The sequence below is a fragment of the Sabethes cyaneus genome, chromosome 3 (genome assembly GCF_943734655.1).
Source record: "Sabethes cyaneus chromosome 3, idSabCyanKW18_F2, whole genome shotgun sequence".
Classification (NCBI taxonomy): domain Eukaryota; kingdom Metazoa; phylum Arthropoda; class Insecta; order Diptera; family Culicidae; genus Sabethes; species Sabethes cyaneus.
In genome coordinates, this window is record NC_071355.1 from 238,126,361 (window position 1) to 238,141,258 (window position 14,898).

The 14,898-nt window shown below is 42.7% G+C and overlaps 1 protein-coding gene across 1 annotated transcript in view; it reads right to left on the reverse strand.

The window, feature by feature from the left end:
- Positions 1-2,168: 2,168 nt before the first annotated feature.
- Positions 2,169-14,898, reverse strand: part of LOC128740948 (zinc finger protein 271-like) — a 90,292-nt gene continuing 77,562 nt past the window's right edge. Inside the window, exons 2-8 of the mRNA XM_053836525.1 lie at positions 13,518-14,465; positions 12,993-13,458; positions 12,762-12,854; positions 12,270-12,665; positions 12,111-12,202; positions 2,603-3,055; positions 2,169-2,534 (exon numbers count right to left, since the gene is read on the reverse strand). Coding sequence (XP_053692500.1) covers positions 2,169-2,534; positions 2,603-3,055; positions 12,111-12,202; positions 12,270-12,665; positions 12,762-12,854; positions 12,993-13,458; positions 13,518-14,465 — 2,814 coding nt within the window. The remainder of the gene's footprint in view (positions 2,535-2,602; positions 3,056-12,110; positions 12,203-12,269; positions 12,666-12,761; positions 12,855-12,992; positions 13,459-13,517; positions 14,466-14,898) is intronic.

Sequence of the window (14,898 nt, forward strand, 5' to 3'; positions counted from 1 at the left end):
ACTCTGCAAAATATTTCACTCATTGTTAATGTATTCCCGAAGCTGTGTGTGTTTAGGGGTGTCCAAATTTTGTCGCGAACAAGCCTTAGGCTACGTTTTCAAACAAGTTTTGAACAAATTCTATCAGCACATCGACACAATCTATCGAATGCAGCGGATTGTCGGATACAGCATACATAGTTCACTTGTATGACATCAAATTGGTCTAGATGGTTTCTCTTAATTGAAATTTTAGACTTCAACAACAGTTCAAAATTATGATTTAATTCATGAAAAACGTATTCATTGTGTTCTGATTCTGATAGATAGAAAAAACACTGAAATTAAATAAAGAAAACTTCCCAATTAAATTCTACTATGTATATTTATTCGCGACAGATACGTATTTCGCCCACGACTTGCAGGCTTCATCAGTGTCTGTTTTCGAACTCTTCTTTCTTTTTTATTTAATTTCAGGTTTCGAATTCTACTAAGACGCTCCAAAAACTTCAGTCAAAAAGAAACATTGTAAATGCATTTTCACGTAAAAGATTATTATTTTGAGTATAAAAAAATGCTTTTGAAAGCCAAAAATTCAATGACGACTACTTGATCAACCTTAAATGGGTCTGGGTGGGCAGCAAGAAAAATGTATTTGCAGATTTATTTTCCATTGAATTTCGATTAGCAAATTGTCTAATGATCTCGCCATTATCAAACAACAATATTGCTGAACATTTTATCTATCTAATGATGGGCTGACCGTTGAGTTCCATGCAAACGGTAAAAGAGCTTTTGTGTTTAAAATCTTTCATTCCAATATTACCGTTCTGTTTTCGTTTTTACAACGTAAACAAAGACGTAGAATTCCAACAGCAAAACTCCAAGTTTTGTTGTCTAAACTCTTTCTCACAGTTACAGGCGAATTTGTTCACCGTGCAAGAACGCAGCAGGGGCAGCACCGAGAAGTTTCATTACCAACTTCCATTTCCATTCAAAACAATATTTTTCTGCTCGTTAGCACATTGCCCGATAGATTGCTATATTAATAACCGAACCGAACGAGTGGAAGAGGAAAAAAACTGAACTGTTTCAATTGTACGCGTACTGAATAAAAAGTGAAAAACAAATCACCCGCAGGCATCCGTTACACTTGGACCCGGACTCCGTTCGTCCGTCCGATTGAAGACAGCGAAAAGCTTGATTGCGATCAGTATTTATTCCTTACTTACCTGTACCTACCGGTCAGACAGCAGCAGCAGCGGCGAGAGCAGACTGCTCCGAGTTCTGTTCCACTATTTGTTGATTGATTTATGGAATGTACGTACGGATGTGCGTACTTACATTGTGCAAGTACATTTCTTGCTTCGTCGGCGGCGCGCGGCGATCGGTCATATCGTAACAGGTGCTAACGGTTCGACTCGCTAACAGGTTGTTTTATTGCCTATTAGATAAAATACGTAGGGGGGGCCCCCTACAACCGATCCGATCAGGAGGGAATCAGCTGTTCAGCACAAAAGCAAGCTGTACTGGGAAGGTAAGGGAATGTTCTCTCCGTCATGATGAATCTCTGGCCGCATGGCCCAGGGTGAATTTGCATCTGGTATAATTTTTATAATTTCCATAGTCATAAATCAAAAAATTCGTTTCTGGTATCTTTGTTTTCTTTTTGTTTAGTTTAGTTTTTTGTTTTGTTTTTGGTTTTTTGCTACACCTATTCGTACTTTGGTTTAGTTTACGACCTGTCCTATTCTGTAATTTTATTTAGGTCCGCTTTTACTTTTGTCGTCGTTTACAATTAGATCTAAAATTAGCTTAGAAGTCTTTAAATAAGGAACGATTCTTTTGTGTATTGTTTTTTGTTGCTTTTTTGCTTCTTTTTAACTTTTTTATTACAAACACCTGACCTGCCACTGGTTTCGAGTTGTTTGATTTCTAAAATTTGCATTAATCCTACAGAGACGATTTTTTTGTTCTCACATTCATGCAACGTATTTTGGCTTAAATAACTTGGGAAGGTTTGCCTTCCCTTTATTTTTTTGGTTGGTAAGACTGATCACTGATTAGTGTTTAAACTAGGAATCGCTTGAATAGCACTCTACGGTTACACTATATAACTATACAAACTACGGCTCAATACTGATTTGGTTCCTGTGGTTTTGTGTGTGAGTGTGTGTGGGGTTGAAGGTTTAGGGTTGTGTCCCCGGTTCGGTGTTCGTTTCCTGTTTGCTGACATGCTGTTTGAGATGGTATTTGAGGGCATTTTTCTGGGCAAAGGAGCGCCCACAGATGTCACACTCGAACGGGTGGACACCGCTGTGGATGCGCCGATGAACGATCAAATTGCTAACGCTCGAGTAGGTTTTCGAGCAGGTCTCGCAGGGGACGCGAATTTTCGAATGTACCGACCGGCTGTGCTCCTGCAGGGCACGGCTGTCCACGAACGCTTTGACGCAATCGGTGTGCGGACATTTGTACGGCCGTTCCGAGGTGTGCCGGCGCCGATGGATCACCAGGTAGCTCATTGTGCTGAAATTCTTACCGCAGATTTCGCACTGAAATGGTGCAATTACTTTTGTTAAGATTACAAAAGCAGTTGCCTTTGGGTGCGCGAGCAACTCACCTGGAAGGGTCGTTCACCGGAGTGCGTCCGGCGATGCCGGGCCAGATACTCGGCCGAACGGAAGAATTTGTTGCAGATCTGACACTTGACGTGGCCGGCTTTCGGCTGCTGGTGTTGCTGCTGTTGCTGTTGCTGTTGCAGCAGGTGCTGTTGCGGAGGCTGAGGTGAACCGAGCGTACTGCTGCTGGCTGGATTCGATTGGTCCGACAGCTGCTCCAGGCTGGATTCGTTCTGTTGAGCAACGGAGCCGGTGGCATCCGGGCTATCGGCATCGCTGGTCGTAGCCAGATTGGCGGTGTCATGCTTTTTCAGATGATACTTGAGAGCGGTTGACTGAGCGAATGATTTCGGACAGTAGTCGCACTTGTACGGGTGGATTCCGAGGTGAATGCGACGGTGTACAATTAGTCCGGAGCTACTGGCAAAGGTTTTCAGACAGATGTCACAGGTGACCTGGAATAGGGAGCAAATATGTAAAAAAGGTTAGAATTTGAAATAATAGGGTGTAAAATATATTAAAAATCATTGTAAAAAACATTCAATCACGCACAAATTTTGATAAAGTTATTTTTGAGCTTCTCATTTAAACGTTTAATTTATTTCAATTTTTACATTTGAACAAATGTAACATTATCACGTTGCACTTCGTCAAGCGGTTCGTAGCACACCAATCCACAAATATGTTCAAGTACTCCTGCTGCTCCACGCAGTCGTTCAGGCAAATAATGATTTAAAAAATGTTTGTAATGTCCGCATAAAATGGTTGACTGTCATGTGGGAGCAACAGTGAAACATCGTTTATATAAATTGAAAATAGCAGTGGGCCCAGGTAGCTGCTTTGCGGGACACCAGATTGATTGGAGAAGTTGCTGGAGACGTCAGAGCCTATTTTGACACACATTAGTCAAGTAAGATCTGTACCAGCATGTGGCATCTCCAGATACACCTAGTCAGTTTGAAAGCTGGAATCCAAAGTTGGTAAACAACGGGAAATAAACTGCCTCAGATTTGTGGTCACCTATCTTTTCGGAAAAAAATCCGTGCTGGTCAACGTTGCGTCAATTTCTGTAGTACCCATTACATGCGAGGATAGGGTTTGCCATAAATTCTATCAAATTCTATCATTTATCACCATAGATAGATAGATGGAGATACTTTTGAAGTGGCAGACGAACTTGTTTAACTTGGTACGTTAGTGACATATGACAACGATGTAGTGTAGAATGTAGAAGTAAAAAGACGGATAGCGGCTGCAAACAGGGACTTCTACCGATTACGTAGCCAGCTAAGGTCCCGTAGCCTGCAACTCCGTACAAAACTCGCGCTCTATAATATGCTGATTCTCCGAGTGGTACGAGCTACGAGCTTTTGGCGTTTTGAACGTAAGGTACTGTGATCAGTTCTTGACGGCATGTTAGACAAAGGAGGACGAATTATGAAATATACCAAGTAAACAAAGATACGGATATTGTGAAGCGACTAAAACACGGTACGCTACAATTGGGCTGGCCACGTAGCAAGGATGCCGGATGAGAGACCAGCGAAAACAATGTTTAGGAGACAACCCGGCAGAGGCTGATGACTTCGAGGCAGACCCTGTACCCGTTGGATGAGCGTTGTTGCTGTGGATGCTAGAGCACCGGTTTTTAGGGGCGACTGGAGAACGGCAACCCAAAACCGAGAAACGTGGAGACGTCTTCTGAAATCGGCATGGATTCGATAAGCAAATTATCTCCAAAAAAGTGTAAAGTGTAAGTGTAATGAAGCCGACTTGCGTGTGTCGAGACGCTCAACGAATTGGTAACGAGTAGCCTTGAACCGAGCAGTTGATTCATTTCGGTAGTGCACTACGAAATAACTTACTAGAAAAGATATGATAAAATTGTTATTCTGCATGACAATGCTCGATCTCATGTCGCAAGAGCCGTGGAAAAACGTATTTGGAAATGCTCAAGTGAGATGTTTTCCTGAACCCGCCATATTCTCCGGATATTGTTCCTCCTGCAATTAATTATTGATTATACCAACAGAAGCAGCACGACTTAGTAGCTTAACGGTTCACTCCTTTGTAGGAAATCGCAAATTGGTTAGAAGCTTGGTTCAATGCAAAACACGAATAATATTTATTCTAAACGCTGAAGAAGCTAATAGGAACTCTGGACCAGCCGCAGATTGAGGATTATTTAAGCGTACGAGGCGTGGAGTGGAAATTCATTCCACCTGGTGCTCCCCATTTTGGAGGTTACTAGGAGCGTTTGGTTCGCTCCGTAAAGTGTGCGTAAAGTCTTCGTGCGATGCTTCGTGAAAATCATCCAACGGATTTAGTGCTGCGAACTGCTTTGTGTGAGGTGATGAATATCATCAGCAATCGACCGCTGACACCTCGTCCCAGATGATCCCCTGGAACCTGAACCGTTATCGCCAAATATGTTGCTGCTAGGTAGAAATAACTCCATCCAGGTTGACCACGAGTTTGATGAGCAGGAGCAGAATTGTCGCGCAGCCTGCAAGCATTCTCAAATTTATGCTGACCGTTTTTGGCGTAGATGGGTGGCTGAGTATCGTACCGAGTTAATTAGGAGTCGCAAATGACCTGACAATAGGAAATACCAGGAATAGTGTGTCGGCGATCTGGTAATGTTGGTGGACGAGTCTTTGCACCGTTGAAACTGGCCAAAGGGGTTAGTTGAAAAAGTACATTATGGACCAGATGAAAAGTTGAGAACAGTTTCCGTGAAAACAGCGAAATCAACATATATAAGACCAGTAAGTAAAGTTGTGTTGCTGCAAGCCATCAGTTCGGTTCCTGGTTTGGTTTGGATAATGTTGGCGACACTGGTACGTAAAATGTAAACGTTCCCATGCCGGCGCCGAAACAACAGGTTTCCTTGGCAACGGAAGTTGTTTGGTGATCGCAGTAGGCGAAATGAAAATTTTTCCACATTTTCGAACAATCTGAAGCCTGGAAAAGAAGCAGTTTTCTCAAGCTCGTGACTTCTTTTAAGTTTTTTATTTCAACATCTGCAAATAGTTAAACATAAATTATAGGATAGTTTAAATTGTTTAAATTATTTCGGTAAGAAGTAGTGTGCTGTTGATTTCAAGTTGTGACCTTGAAGTTCCCCAGCAAATAACGGTAGAATCGAACTTCTTCCGCAGGTGAGCATTGCCTTGGACATTTGCGACCAGGCAAAGGCTACAGTAACCGTTTTTGCCATCTTGCTCCACCACTTTTCCATTTACCCTGTTTTTTGTGTGGATCTGCCACAATTATTCATGTTGCCTTTGATAATTTCCCAATATCTGTCGATGGGATGAAAACCCGGCAATTTAGTGGATTGATAGTTTTTTTCAATGAAATCGATCTTGTTCTCCTGATACCACTTGACGACATTCCGGCGGTAATGGCAACTTGCCAAGTCCAGAACTTTACCGGACCGTTGTGTGGTCGAATGAATGGCAAAGTCCTGTTCTGAAGACACATCCAGACTCCTCCTTGTAAACCTTGCCATTCATTGTTGCCCAGTGATGAGAACCTTTGTCTTCTCTCCACAACTACAGATCCCTTACCAAATCATCTTACTTACGGGCAAATTTATCCGCGTAAACAAATTTTATTCTACCCGCAACACCCCCTTTACGCTTGAGAAGGTAAAATTAGTTGCTGGGTAATGGTGCGAAATCCATTTTTGCGTATGTTTCATCGTCCATCAAAATGCATCCTTTGATACTTGGTCAACACTTGCTCGTACAGCGTCCTTGCACGGGTTTTAGCAACCAGGTTTTGTTTCAGCGTCCTGTTTGGGTGTTTGCTGGCATGATACGACCACAAGTCTTCTCGCATACAAATTCGCCGAACTGTACTGTGGCTCTCCGTGAACTTTTTCGCCAAATCCCGCAAAGAAGTCCCAGGCTTGCTATGGACTGCTTGAATCACCTTTACTCGTAGATCCCGGTCATATGTTCCGCCTCTACGCCTGATTGGGGTCCGCCCGATCCAATGTAAGGGTCTCCCGGTAACGTTTGAGTACGATATTTTACAGCCAATTTGATAGACTAATCTCAAGTTTTTAGTCTTGATCTTGAAATGCGGTCATACATATATATTAATATTTTTTTTAGTCCAACGCCTCTATGGTTCAAAGGTACAAGTACCAGCGAACCACATGCCCTGGCGGGTGTTGTGGGCTCGAATCCGGTTATAATCTCAGATTAATGCTTGGTTCGACTCATGCACCTTCCAGCATTGGACAAAAGCTAGGAGTCAAAATGACTACTTGTCAAGCGTAGCTACCAATATCCCCCCCCTCTTTCCTCTCCACTCTTCCCCTCCTTCACCAAAAAAAAATTTCATTTCTTTCCCCTACCGTCCCTTCATCAATTGTAGAACCATCGTTTCAAAAAATATTAAAGCAACCGCAATAAGATCAGATTTGATTGATGTGCCATATTGTATTACTATGCCCTACTCATAGTAAGTTTATATGAGTTGTGTATATGAGTTGTGTAATGCAAACACAATAAATTTGCTTTATTAACAGTTTTATTATGGTCTCATAGCTAACTATACGTAGTTTTTGACTTGCATCATCTTGGTTTTACGCAACACCATACCGCTATAGAACCTATATAGTATTCAAATAGAACCAAGCGGCTTTAGGCTTCGTTACTTGAACTAGGTTCTCTTTCAGCTAAGCTATAATCTCCCTCCGCCATCCTTCAAATTAGTCCGACAGCTGCACGAATTACTTCGAAGGTACAAGCTATAGTTGATTCATTTGAGTATTGTATTACAAGATAAACAGCAAGAATACTTGTATTCTAGACGTGATTAAATTATTATTCTTCTGCATGACAATGCTCGACATCATGTTGCAACAGTTGTGTTTGAGAACGCTCAAGTGAGATATTTTACGGTATCCGCCGTATTCTCCGAATGTTGCTCCTTCTGCAATTACTGGTTGTTCCGACGGATGCAGCACGACTTAGTAGCACAACGGTCCGCTTCTTTAAAAAAAATCAAAAATTGACTCCAAATTTGGATATTATAAGCACAAGGTTGCAACCCGAAAGATTGTGTCTGAGAGATGGCAAAAATGTGATGGAGTATACTTTAATTAATCGGTTGATTTAATTTGATTTTGAAATAAATAATTTTTTGATCGAGTTTCTTTGTACTTCTAATAGATTCGTGGACGTTTGTAAAACAAATACATTGTGTATGTATGCGATATGAGTTTTCCATGGTTTACTGTGATCGTATGTTCATTGCATCTGTCAAAAGTACGTGTTTTCAATAAATCAGGTGTCTGCTTGTTATAGCCACACGGAGTGTTTTGCCACGTTTTTCTTCGGTTATGTTGGTTCTTAGTGTTGGGTATATTGCAGGATCGTGTGATGGATTAGACTAGGATCAACGAGAGGATGTTACTATTGAAGATAAAGGACCGTTTTTTTACATACGGCTGGAGGCAACATAAGATAGCTGTTCGCCACGAGATATCATCGATCGTCATAGGGAATATGAATGTGAAGAAGCAGGTCTCACATTCAATGTAGTAACGACTAAATCTATGGTAGTGAACACTGACAATCATACCAACTTCACAGTAGAGGAACAATAGGTTGAGCAGGTGGAAGACTTTCAATACCTTGGTAACCAGACAACGCTCGATGGGGATACCAAGACTGATACAGCCACAGGGATCAGGAAAGCCAGAATTATAGTCACTTTAACAGCTTATGTCATTCGTGACTTCTGCGGGGTTGGGATTTGAACCCGGGTCCTCGTCGTGAGAGGCGTGAATGCTAACCACTACGCCGGGACTGGCCCCTAAGAAAACCGGATTATTCTACTTACGAAAACTCGAATTTTCAACTCAAATGCTAAATCCGTACTGCTGTGCACCGAAAAAATTGCTGGTATTTATTATTCGCTACCTGCGATATATTCGTGCCTGGTGGCCTGACAACTGAATATCCAATGAGGAACCCCAACGTCGCCACAGTGGGACGGATTCAAAAGAAGACGGACATCGATATTTGTGACGAAACTACTAAAGATATCAACTTACTGTCTTGTGCGATGTTTCTTCGATTTGTGAGAACTTTCTAATAGTATTGAAAAATTTGGGATTAAGGGTATAACACAACAAATAGAAAAAATAACTTTTTAGTTTCAAGCTTAACGTCTTCGATTAGTAAGAAACATTTGTAGATAATTTTATTTTGAGTAACTTCACTGAAGGAAGAAAGTGGCTATCTCTTAAGGGAAAAAAGTTACGGAGCGAAACTTGCGGATACCCCCTTAATATGGGTCTTTTTCACATAGCTCTTCTATTTCAACTCTTATAAACATGAAATGTCCTGCAAAGTTACAGACAGTGCTAATTTGCAATTTTTTGCAGAATATGTGGAAACTCTAAAATTGCCGGTTTTCAAGTTGTTTAAATTTTTTGCCTTTTTTTAGTGCAAAATTTTAGAAGGTATTTCTTGTGCAGTAGCACAATGTAGCAGCTGACTTATAATGTTTTTGCAATATCCACTCTTTATGTATAAGAATCTGTATAAATGACAGCGGGATCACATGGGCCATATGAGTAAACTGCATTTAAGTTTATCAGTTTTGAAGATTTAACCCTCTAACGAGAAAGACCCCCTGTGGACCTAGATCCCTTGAGCAACGTATGAAATTTGTTTTCAATGAACAATATAGAAAGTTTGTTTACAACCGAATTCTTGGTATTTTGGAAACAAGATAACAACATTCTGACCATGCATTTGAGAGTTATCATCTTTCAAAACCAAGAATTCATGAGAATTTTAAAAAGATTATTACGTCATTTTTATTTCTTGAGAAAAGATCATTTGGAACACATTATTCGACCTCAACATTTTTGTAAGTTTTTTATACGCTTTATTTGAATTTTGTAATGCATTTGATTTAAAAAAAATATTTAGATATAGCGTTGGAGACATACGAATTGTGGAAAAAAGTCATTAACTCGAACGTACCTTTTTTCGATGTTACCTGCTAGAGAGTCAAAGTAAATAATATCTACCTAACAAGCCAATAGTCGCCTGTTCGAATCTCGACTGGAAGATCGGATCGCAGCACTTTCCCTACAATTGTCCTGAGTTCTTCCAACTGGGCGTAAAGTCTGTCGTAATAAAACACAAAGGGCCTTGTTTCGAAAAGGCTATATTTTACTTTTCACCTTGGTTATGGCATTTGAGCTTAAATTTGTTTTTATGTTTAAGTGTATATAAGACATGTTTAGTAAAAGAAATCAACTAATTTAACGTAAAATGAGATTTGTACGACTTTAAACGTTCTCTTGTGCTGTAAAACTGATAAACTTAAATGCAGTTTACTCATTTGGCCCATGAGATCCCGCTGTCATTTATACAAATCCGTATACATGAAGAGTGGATGTTCCAAAAACATTATAAGTCAGCTGCTACATTCTGCTACTACTCAATAAATATCCCCTTCAAGTTTGCAATAAAAAAAGCATAAAATTTACACAACTTGAAAACCGGCAATTGTGGCGTTTCCACATATTGTACAAAAATATGCAAATTATCATTGTCTACAACTTTGCAGAACATTTCATGCTTATAGAAGTTAAAATAAAAGAGCTATGTGAAAAAACTTATATTACGGGTTATATTCGCTCCGTAACTTTTTTCCCTTAAGAGATAGCCACTTTCTTTCTTCAGTGATGTTGCGCAAAATAATATTCTCTACAAATGTTTCTTACCAATCGAAGGTGTTAAGTTTGAAACTAAAAAGTTATTTTTTCTACCCGTTGTACTATCCCCTTAATCCCTAATCTTCAAATACTATAATAAAGTTCTTATAAAGTGAAGAAACTTTGCAGAAGACATTAAGGGTATACCTTTAATAGTTTCGTCACAAATATCGATGTCCGTCTTCTTTTTAATCCGTCCCACTGTGCGTCGGTGTTATCTACGCCTGATAGCAACAGAAATTCAAGAATGTTAGTAAAAGTGGAAACCTTGAGGAAAAGAGCGCGCGAGATGTGCCGAGTAGCACTCTGGAGTACCTAAGGACAGCGTGGAAAAGGCAGACCTAGAGGCTCAAGGCGACGCAGCTTTGCCAACGACATCCGAACTGCACAGGAGAACCTGTCCTGGCCACAGGTAAAAGTCATGACCAGTGACAGGTGTAACCGTCGGCAGTGGAGATCTATGATTCCATCCCTTTGTTCTGCCGAACCGGTGGACATAAGTAGGTAAGTAGGTAAGAATCTGCCATGCCGAGCTAGTGGCCGGCCAAGTTTGACGAGAAGGTGAACTAAGCTCGTAAGGACTACACTGAAACCTGACATATGTAGAGACGAGATAGGAAATTTGATCACAAACCGACTGGTGAAAGCAGTTTTTCAATGAACACCTCTACGTTGAAGCTGCAGAAAGAGTCAAAACGGAAGTTAACCAAGGAATGCCCATGGAAGATTATAATGTCGCAACTCCTGATCTCCACGAAGTCAAACGAGAAATCAGTTTACTGAGGATCAACAAAGCCCCCGATAAGGACTCCCGATAATCCTGTTACACCGGCTGTCACCAACTACGAGTCAAATTATTATCATCCGTCAGATCTTGAAAAAATATCGGGAGTACAAGATGCCCACGTATCACATCTTTATTGATTTCAAAGCAGCATTCGAAAAACTCGGTCTAAACTGGCTATAGCAGATTATGCACGAACACGCTTTTCCGGACAAACAGACGCGACTGATCAGAACTACATTGAATCGATTGATGCGCCTAGTGCGCATCTCGAGGACACTTTCGAGTTTCTTCGAGACGCGGCGAGCGCTTATCCTGCATGCTAAATATTCATCATTCAAAAGAGAGACACTATTTTCGGTAAAAGTAGCCAACTCCTAGGGTTCGCAGATGACTTTGATATCGTAGCCGGGAACCTTATGACAGCGGAGGCAGTGATTCTAGTCTCAAGACTAGGATTGGGCTTAAAATATATGCGTCGAAGATCAGGCGTATGAATCACAGCTGCAGGTACTGCTTGCAAAAGTCGGTAGGCTGATGTGGGCCGTACACGTCGTAAGGATGTCAGTCGATATGACAATGCGACGAAAACGGTCCTCTTCAACAGCCCCACCGGAACTGAAAGCAGAGGGGCTTAACGTGCAAGATGTCTGGAATAGGTTGAAACCGACAAGATTGGGTTGAATGGAGACGAACGCTTGGAACAGCACGAACCACCCCGGTTTTATGCTTATGGCGACGCCCACAGTTCAGATCTAAATCCAAGGATCTATGCCAAGAAATATAACAGCATTGATGAGCTTACAGTGAAAATTTTGAAAAGGTAGGTGAATTTTGAATTATAAATTTTAAAAACTTTGTTTTAAAGAACTGACTTCCACGTCCACATGGATTGACCAGGTTATTGAGCGTGGTCCAATTGATTATAAAAATTTGAAAATAATCAAAATAATGAATCACTACAACTTACCCTCTCACCCGTGTGCAGCCTGGTGTGCACGGACAGCGCCCGGGAATCCACAAAAGCTTTTTCGCAGTATTTGCATTTGAATGGTCGTTCTCCTGTAAGAAACCAACAATCGTTAGTGTTCATGATCAATAAACAAACTACGTTTCACGTGAATCATACCTGTGTGTCGCCGTCGGTGGATGATCAAATGAGACGAACGAGGAAACACCTTCGAGCAAAACTCGCACTGGTTCGGTCGGTCCTTGCAGTGTTGGTTCAAATGCGTTTGCAGTTCTTCCGAGGTTCCGAAAAGTTTACTGCAAACATTGCACTTGTACTCCAGCGCGGAGCCCGAACTGCTAATTCCACTGCTGCTGCTGCTAATAGTACTACTGCCGCAACTACTACTACTACTGCTGCTGCTATTACTATTACTGCTGCTAGTACTGCTATTGCTACTACTGGAACACAGGCCGGAGCTCGCTTCCAGCGGGGACGCCTGCCGCTGTTCCGTGGCTGCCTCATGTTTTTTCATGTGATGCTTCAAATTGTTGTACTGGGGAAAAGTTTTTTCACCTAAAAAAGGAAATGAAAAAAAAAGAATAAAACACGGGCACTCAGTAGTAAGTAGACGACAGCCAATCGAAGGCCGCGGCACCGCTTCATGCTTACATATTTCACACTTGTACGGATGGATTCCGGTGTGCAATCGGTTATGAACGGTCAGTGCCGATGCGCTGGAGAAAGTTTTTTCACACTTCATACCTGAAAGAAAGAAAAAAAACCAGAACGGGGGCCGTGAAACAAGGCGGCACAGTTTTTCGGGAGAAAATTTGTTCTACATTTTTTTAAAAAACATTTTAATTGAAGGAACAGTTCAGTAAGCTTGGGAATGGGACTTACACTTAAGCCGACTGCCCGGCGTGTGCAGCCGGGTATGCACCGACAGGGCTCGACTGTCGACGAAGGCCTTCCCGCAGGTGTTGCACTTGAATGGCCGTTCGCCGGTGTGCCGCCGGCGGTGAATCACCAGATAGCTGCTGCCGGAGAAGTTCTTCCCGCAAATTTCGCACTGATTCGCCCGTACCCCTTCGTGGGCCCCCTTGATGTGGGCCTTCAGGTTCTTGTGGTTTCGATAGGACCGCTCGCAGATGTGACACTTGAAGGGCCGTTCCGGCTGGCCCACGTCCGGACCCTTGCTCGATGAGTCACATTTGCCCTCTTCCTCGGAGGCGGTCCGCACCGACACCAGCCCGGCGGCGCCGGTGCAGAACGGCAGTCCGACATTGCTGCTGGTGTCGATGATCGTTTCCTGGATTGGCAACTCGGTTTTGGCTTGCTCCTGGTTTGGCGATTTGGCATAGGGTTCCTGCAATTGAAAGCTACAGTTTAGTATGGACGGTTCCGACGGCCCGGGGGCATATTTACTATTGGAACAATAGCTTCATCTTCTGACATCGATGAGTAGTCTTCATCCTCGTATTTGTCGTACTGATGCAAGCTGGTAACACTAGATTCGCTACTAATTTTGGCATTTTGTATGTAGGAGCCTCCTCCTCCCACTGCTGCTCCGACCGGTCCTCCTGTGGTGGCGATTGGCTGCTGTAGATCTAAGTTTCCCAGCACGGAATAGGTTTTCGCCAGCGGGGGGAGACTCGTCTGCTGCGGTTCCATCGTAGTTGTCATCGTCGTCGTCGTCGTCGTCGTTGTGGCCGAAGAAGAAACTCCGTCCGTTAACAATTCGCTAATACATTCACTATCCGAACCGAACGGTTCAATACTGCTGAGGTCATGTTCCAGTGGACTATCGGAAGCGGAAGCCTTCGCACCGTAGCTGGTGGCTTCCGCTAGGGCAGGACGTCCAACCTGCCCATAGAGCGTCGCAGACGCTCCGCCCACTTCTCCCGCCGTTGATTGCACGTAGTTTCTATTGCATATATCACATTTCCCTCTACCCTCTAGTCTGCTAATACTGGACTCCGTCCGAGATGTTCCGTATTCTTTCCGGCACGATTCACAGCGGTACACCTGAATGTCGGTGCTTCCGCAGCGATGCCGGTTGAAGCTAGTTTGGTTGTCGAATCCTTCGCCGCAGAACTCGCACTGAAAAACGTGATCACCGGTGGACTCCGCCGAAGTTTCCGACCCTCCGGAACCACTCAAGCTAATTCGATTAGCCTGCAGATATTCGCAGAATTCGCACTTGCATGATTGCGGTTGGGGCGTTGCTTTGGTCATCGGTTCCAGGGGCATCGCCGGCACTTGAGGTGCAACCGGCTGTTTTACATAATCGCTCGTGGTCATCGTCATCGGCGTGGACGTCGTCGTCGTCGATTGCTGCTGTACATGATACCGGCCACTTCCGTCGGGGGGCTTCTGTTCCGTGGTGAAAATAAAAAAAAGAGACAGAGAAGAAAAAAGCGTGATAAACACATTTTTAATTTAATTTGCTTCAATCTGTTCGTTCGGGGGGTGGACAACGGAGCATGGTTGATTCCGTTTTTTTTTCGTTTCGTTTTGTTTCGTTTGTCCAGTCAGTTAACCAGCCGGCAAGAGCGTACGAGCAGCGATGGTCACTTTCCGCTTGGGCCAAGCGAATCGAGATGGGCAAAAAAAGTGAAACGAGTTTGTTTAACAAATAAGCATGAATGAATGAAGCAGCAGCAGCAGCATGATCGTGGGGCAACGTGGGGTGTGAAAAAAAAGTCAACAAATAGAGCAACAGTTTCACAGGCAGGCAGGCAGCAAGAGTCGGGACTGAAAAAAATGGTCGACTTTGCGGCAATAAATGGACTACAAAGGAAGTAAA